Below are 6,676 nucleotides of genomic sequence, written 5' to 3' on the forward strand. Positions count from 1 at the left end.
TCCCGCCTCCAGCCCAGGAGCACCAGACTCACCTTCCCTCTGTCAAACTCCTCATCCCACTCGTCAAGGACAGTTGCACTACGGGCCCAGGCTGCGTCCTGGATGGCGTCCTGGCTCACGGCGGATGCCTGGCCCTCCCACGTCAGCACTGCGGGGTAGATCCACGTGTCGGGGGCACTTGCCACCTGTCCAGCCCCCCCACAGCTCCCCCGCCTGGTCTCCAGCACCAGGGTCCAGGTGCTCGGGCCCAGGCTTTACTGCAGGCAGCTGGAGCACGAGGGTCAGTGCTGTGTGGCCCCAGGCCTTACCTTGCTTCCCATATGCTTTGTCCAGGGAATCCCGGAGCAGCTCCTGGACCGTGCTGTACTCCTCCTGGCCCTGCCAGGCTGCCCTGGCCCCTGTGCCCTTCTCGGAGCTTGGGGCGGTGGGGCAGCGCTTGTACCTGTCTCTCACCTGGCTGTCCCAGGTGAACACTGGCACTGTGGACAACGTGCATGAGAGCACACGGACGGATGCAGGCGGGCCCTGGCTGGGCCCCCCCACCCCACCCCACCCCTTGACCCCAAAAGGGCCAGCGCCTGGAGTCCAGGAAGACCAGGCCCAGCTCTGCTCCCAGAAGAGCCGAGCTCAGACCCCAGCATCCTCCAGGCACTTGCCAGCAGCAGCCTCCAGCCCAGGAAGGGAAGCAGGAAACGGTGCTCAGCACAGCCCGCCGCCTCTGCCGGCGGCCACAGATGAGGGGCCTGGAGCCAGGCCCTGCATCAGGGGAGCACGCAGCAGCCGCTACCTGAAGTGCTGTCCACGCGGCAGAGGCCGTTTCCAGCCGGTGGCTCACAGGCAGGTGGGGGGGACAGGCTGCCAACGCGCTCCCTCTTCTTGCACTTCCGGTGCTCGCTCTCACCAGCCAGCCCCGCATCCTGCGGCTTCACCCGCCCGGGCTCCGCGGCCCCGGGCTCTGCCTCGTCCCAGGCAGAGCAGCTGCCGGGGGACAGGACATGAGTTAGAGCAGCGAGATCGTGCCTGGTGTTGCCTTACTCCTCCGTGGAAGGGGGAGCGCTGGTGGAGCCCCAGCAGGCCAGGGTACCGCAGTGCCCACCCCCGGGATGGGAACACAGCCCTCTGGGATGCCTGGTGGGGGCAATGCCCAGTGGTGCCTGCACCTGCTCAGCAGCGAGGTCCCCAGGCTATGTCCTTCCTCCACATCTCGCTTCTTTTTCTTCCTCCTCTTCCGGGGGGAGCTGGTCCAAGAGCCTGCTGGGCTGCTGGGATCTAGTGGCGGGGGCCTGCGTTCGCCCCCCAGCCCCTCTCTCTTCCAGCTATATGGCTTCTTTGCGGCTGCTCCCTCCTCCTCACGGGACACCGGGCTCTTGTCCTGCTCCACACGCTTCTTTTTGCGGGGCGGGCTGCAGAGCCCCAAGCCCCCGCTGCCCAGGCCAGGGCTGGTGGCACTGCCCTCCACCCCCAGACGGTGCTTCCGCCGCTTCTTTTTGGAGCCAGGGAGGGTCCTGGTGGGCCCCGGCTCTTGACCCTGGGACAGGGGCTGCTGTGGAGGGAGGGCAGGGGGGGCGGAGGCCGGGAGGTGAAAGCGAGTACTGGGGGGGGACAGGGAGTCTGGGCTGGGGAGGGAGCTGCTGGCAGGCTTCGGAGGAGCTGGAGGTTTGGGAGCAGATGAGGACGCCCTAGAGAGGGAGACACAGGCCAACACGGTCCTTTGCGGGGCCATCCTGAGGGCAGCCCCTCCTCCTGGCCCACCCGCCAGCCTCAGGCACCTGGGTCTGCAGCAGGACCTGCCACGCGGGAGACAGTGCCCACGGGTCAGCCCCACCTTGGCCAGAGCATCCAGGACAGAACAAGACCACTGGGAGCCCAGGAAGAGCGGGGCAGCTGCTTCTAGGGAGACGTGGGCGCAGCGATCTGCCCAGCCTGCTCCGGTGCGGGGCTCGTTCCAACATCTTCTGGGGCTTGCTCTAGATCCAGGCCCAGGCCCAGCCCCAGCCCCAGGTGCACGGGGCTGCTTGGGACCGAGGGGCGGGCTTGGTGGGCGGGGGCACAGCAGCACCGCTTACCTGGGCTTGCCAGGAGGCCAGGGAGAGGCGGAGGCGGGGTGGGTCGTGGCCATAGGGGAGGTGTGGTTGGCAAAAGATGGGTGCGGCTGCGTGCGGCGGTCACTTCCGCTCGCCCTCCGCGGGGTGCTGCCCTGCAGTTATCGACATAAATAAAAACTTGGTGGTCTAAAAAAAGGTTCCCGTGAGCCGAGAGGGGAGAACAAAAACAGAGAGAGGGACCCAGAGAAGGGGGAGGGGGAAGGGGCAGGGGCAGAGGGAAGCGGGTGAGAGAAGAAGAATCAGAAGAAGTGATCACAGTTAGAAAACACAGAGGAAAAGAGGAAGGAAGGAAACGTAATCAAGCAGAGCTGCTACTGTGCCGGCCACCCCGTGCGCCATGGCAGCCCGCAGGGCAGCACCAGGTGCCACGTCCCAAACGGGGCTGAGCCGCGGGCAGGCGCAGGCAGGCCAGCAGGGCCCCCACTGCTGGGAGCTGGCATGGCAAGTCACTTGGAGCAGGCACCGTTCATGCGTGCCCCCTGGCCGGGGAGTGCCCTGGCATGGGCCGGGCCCAGCCCTCCACTAGACCCAGCCACGAGCCCCGCGTGCTGCTGGGGAGCGGTGTCCCCTCTTCCTGGCCATCAGCGCAGCAGGGACAGCCTCCTACCCACCTTCTTGGCTGAGAGGGCCAGCTTCTTCGCAGGCGGTGGGGACATGGTGCTGCTCAACTCCAGTGTGACGTTGGCCAGCAGCGGGGACTTCATCTTTGCCAGCTTGGCGTCCTCGGGGCCAGCCGTCTCGGCATCCGACTCGGCCTGGCTGCACTCTGTGTCCGCAGGGGCGCAGAAGCTGCCGGCACGGCTCTTAGCTTTGGGCGGCCCCTTGGGCAAGTCACCCAGGGTGTCGTGCGCGGGGCTGGCCGGGCTGCTGCGGCTGCGGTCCCGCTCCTGGGGCTCGGGGCTGCCCACGGGCTCCTGGCTGCTGGTGGCTGGCCGCAGGGGCAGCTTGGGTGAGGGCGGTGACAGCGACTCCTTGCTCCCCCACGAGCTCTGCTTGGCGACCTCCGGCTTGGCCCCGCCCGTGTCCCGAGCAGCCTTGGGCAGCGTGTGCTGCTGTGGTGCAGCAAGCGGCTTCTTGGGCCTCCTGCCTGGCTCCTCCGGTGCTGCCATGGGGACAGGCCTGGCAGCCAGCTTGGGCGACAGGGACCCCACCAGGCTCTTGGGCTGCATGGTCCCATTCTGCAGTTTGGGCCCCATCCTGAACGTGCTCCGGGCCACCGGTACGCCCACCTCCTCCGCTCCTGCAGACTTCTTCCCCTGCGGCACATCCAGCCTCTGGCCAGAGCCATGGCAACACCGGGTTAGTGGGGGGGGAATCAATTAAAAAAAATCAGGGAGCTGGACCCCATTAGGGCAGGCCACAGGATGCAGCTATGCTTGCAGAGATGCCTGCTCTCCCCAGAGCAAAGCGCGCAGCTCAGCTGCTCCCACCCAGGGACCCACCACGGTGAGCTCAGGCCTCAGCCAGCTCCATCCTAGCCCCCCGGAGCCGCCTGGGAACCCGGCACTCACTTTGCCGATCAGTGGCGAGGAGAGCGGCCCGTTGGCAACAGCTTTCTTGATCTGGTCGACGCCAGTGCGGCTGGGCAGGGTGGAGGCAGCCTTGGCAGGGGGGCCCTCAGGGCTCTTCCGGGGGCCTGGGATCCTGAGGGGGCACCGAAGGCATGGAGGATGCCCTGTGCTATCATGGCCCCTGACAGACCCCCCGCCTGCCCCCAGCGTCAGCTAGAGGCCTGGTAGGGGAAACCCGGACGCCGCACCCCCAGCTCCCGAGCACTGTGACCACTTGCCGGGAAGACGCAGACACGGCCGGTGCAGGACCCAGCCCACCGCTCGCTTACCTCAGGTAGAAGAGCACGTAGGCCTGCTGGTTGAGGACCACCTTGATATTGCTGGCGTGGACCAGGGAGTCGTTCATCTGGTACCACTGGCCATTGCTGGCCTGGGGAGGGGTGCAGAAGACACCATCAGGCAGGGAAGAACAGGCCTGCCTGGGATCACTTGGAAAAATCTCCCTCACCCAAGCTGGCTGGAGCTAAGGGGACCGCACCCGCTCCGTCCAGGCTGGCAGGGTGGGAGAACCGCTCCCCACTACATCAGCCCTTTGAGCATCTCTGTGCTCGAGCACATACCCGCACCCCAGCCACACCAACAGAGACCCACCTTCACATAGCAGTAGTAGTGCCCCGCGTGACAGCTGTACCCCGAGTGCACCAGCACCGCATAGAGGCTGTACATGACCGGGTCGCCGCTGCTCTGGGACATGTAGGGCCGGACGTTCAGGAACTCGGGGTAGCCCACGTCCTGCACAGAAGGATGACACGGAGGAAGTGCAAGAGTGAGACACGTCCTGGGCCCTCCTCCTGGGCAGCAGGACACATCTCACCCGGCCCCAGACCCAGGCACCCACCTTGGTGATCTTGCCCCCACTGAAGTTGGCGAAGCGCTTGAGGGAGAGCGTGAGGACATTGGAGGCGCGGTGGATGGTGAAGCGCTTGCTGGCGGGCACCTTCTTCTTGCACCTGCGCAGGAAGACGCAGGTCACCCGGTGCCCTTGCCCCAGCCCCGCTGCTGCCAGCCATGCCAGGCAGGGAGCCTGCAGAGCCAGTCGGGACCCCAGGCACAGTGGGGCACAAGATCCCTGTGCTGCAGCTCGGGCACTGGCTCGCTGTTCAGGAGGGTGGACAAATGATTCAGGAAACTCACTTGGCACACATGTAGGCGTTGTCCCCGCTCAGCATGTCTGCCTTAACAAAGAGCTCCAGCGCGCGCACAATGTTGGCTGCTTGCTGCAATGACAGTAGGGGCTAGTGAGCGGCAGCCTGGCCACCAGCTCTGCTGGCCCTGTGGCCAGTCTGCAGCTGGCTCCTCCAGCCACGTGTTGCTCCATAGGCTGCGGGGAGCCCTCGAGGCCCCTGCAAGGGTCCGGAGGAACACACGACAACCCCGCGAGGGGTCTCTGCATCATGGGGGTGCTGGCTTCGCAGTCACGTGGTCCAGCGTGTCCACCCTGGCCCTAGACAGCAGGTGCAGAGCACACAGGGGCAGGACTGGGCACCCTCCCCTGCCCGACAAGCATCCCCATCTGATGGGCTCCAGTCCCACCCCTGCCAGGAACACTGCACAGCTCCCACGCCCCCCGGCTGGGGCTGACCAGCCAGGCGCACCCGGATCTCCAAGGCCACGTCCAGGTAGGGGTCGTAGGTGTCCGAGACACTCTTGCACACCGAACACTTCACTGCAGAGAGGAGAGAGCCGGGCCTCAGTGCACCTGGCAGGACACGGGACAGTAGCCCCCAGTCCTGCGCTGCGGCATCTCTCCCCGCCCCACTCAGGGGGCTGGCCCCGGGAAGCAGGCAGAGCACCTTGCTCCACGCACGACCGAGCCAGGCCAGGCACCGCGACTGCTGCAAGCACAGAGCCCTACTGCCTGCATGCGCAGGATTGTGCCCAGGCTGGAGGACACGCTCCTCTTTACCCCACGGCCGTCTCTGGTGCTGGGCCCCGAAGGGAACCCAACAACGCGGCTCACGGCCCCGGGAGGAAGCTGCCAGGCAGGCTCAGGCACAGCGGCCCAGTGGAGAAGGTGCCGGCGACCCCCGCTCACCCCGGGACCGCAGGTAACCGCCGAAGATCTGGTGAACCAGTGTCGTGGCCTGCGTCTGCCGGTCCAGCCTGCGAAGGAACGTGGTCTCACACAGCTGCAGGGCCCGGCTCCTTGCCGGGCGCTGCATCCGCTGGGGAGGGAACTGGGCAAGCAGTGGGATGGGCGTGGACCCCGCCTGGGCATGGGTCCAGGGCTCGTGTCCCTCAGGAATGAGGAGTGTGGCTTTTTGGCACGGCCAGTGGTATTTCCTCCCCCCTAGTCTCCAGGTAGAGACCCAGCGAACACCGCGTTGGTCCAGCCTGGCTGCACACGAGCGCCCAGACACGCTCGGAGGGGACAGGAGGGGCCTCCGGCGGGGGGCCGAGGCGGCCGAGGCTTTCCCGGGAGCGCCCCCCACCACCTACTTGGTGCAGCCGTTGAGGCAGGCCTTCTGCATGGCGTCGATGGTGTAGCGCAGGAACTCGTGCGCGTCCTCCTGGCTGCCGAAGCGGAAGTGCCGGGCGATCTCTGTGGGGCGCGGGGGGTCAGTCCCGCAACCCTGGGGCCGAGAGGGAGACCCCCGCGCCCCCAGCCACCTTACTTTTGAGGTCGCGGATGAAGGCGACGGGCTTGATGGCGTTGCCGCTGTTGGCGAAGGCCTGCACGGCGTGGTTCTGCATGAGGCAGAGCATGCAGAAGCCGCCGTGGCGACCTGCGGGGCGAGGGGAGCGGTGAGCGGGCTGGCAGCGCGCCCCCCGCCCCGCCCCGCCCCGCCCGCGGCACTCACAGGCGCGCGCGTGGTCCTGGCCCAGCAGGTAGTTGGCGAGCGGCGCGGTGTGCGTGAGGCACTGCAGCGTGGCGTTGAGGAAGCAGGTGTTGCCCAGGTTGTGCAGGCCGGCCCCGGCGCGCCCCGAGCGCTCCCAGCGCAGCCGCAGGCGCTCGGCCGGGAACAGCACCTTCTGCGGGGCGGGCACCCCGTCCGGCCC

General features: G+C 67.1%; 1 protein-coding gene across 1 annotated transcript in view; it reads right to left on the bottom strand.

The window, feature by feature from the left end:
- Nucleotides 1-6,676, bottom strand: part of USP36 (ubiquitin specific peptidase 36) — a gene marked incomplete at its 5' end in the record, with an annotated part of 12,395 nt that extends 5,719 nt beyond the window's left edge. Inside the window, 16 exons of the mRNA XM_019542779.1 lie at nucleotides 7-148; nucleotides 309-479; nucleotides 788-978; nucleotides 1,161-1,679; nucleotides 2,067-2,197; nucleotides 2,717-3,379; nucleotides 3,617-3,749; nucleotides 3,946-4,046; nucleotides 4,268-4,408; nucleotides 4,515-4,626; nucleotides 4,811-4,893; nucleotides 5,272-5,342; nucleotides 5,712-5,779; nucleotides 6,116-6,218; nucleotides 6,292-6,402; nucleotides 6,478-6,676. Of these exons, the coding sequence (XP_019398324.1) occupies nucleotides 7-148; nucleotides 309-479; nucleotides 788-978; nucleotides 1,161-1,679; nucleotides 2,067-2,197; nucleotides 2,717-3,379; nucleotides 3,617-3,749; nucleotides 3,946-4,046; nucleotides 4,268-4,408; nucleotides 4,515-4,626; nucleotides 4,811-4,893; nucleotides 5,272-5,342; nucleotides 5,712-5,779; nucleotides 6,116-6,218; nucleotides 6,292-6,402; nucleotides 6,478-6,676 (2,939 nt within the window). The remainder of the gene's footprint in view (nucleotides 1-6; nucleotides 149-308; nucleotides 480-787; nucleotides 979-1,160; nucleotides 1,680-2,066; nucleotides 2,198-2,716; nucleotides 3,380-3,616; nucleotides 3,750-3,945; nucleotides 4,047-4,267; nucleotides 4,409-4,514; nucleotides 4,627-4,810; nucleotides 4,894-5,271; nucleotides 5,343-5,711; nucleotides 5,780-6,115; nucleotides 6,219-6,291; nucleotides 6,403-6,477) is intronic.

The sequence above is a fragment of the Crocodylus porosus genome, unplaced genomic scaffold (genome assembly GCF_001723895.1).
Source record: "Crocodylus porosus isolate Cpor-Errol unplaced genomic scaffold, CroPor_comp1, whole genome shotgun sequence".
NCBI lineage: Eukaryota > Metazoa > Chordata > Crocodylia > Crocodylidae > Crocodylus > Crocodylus porosus.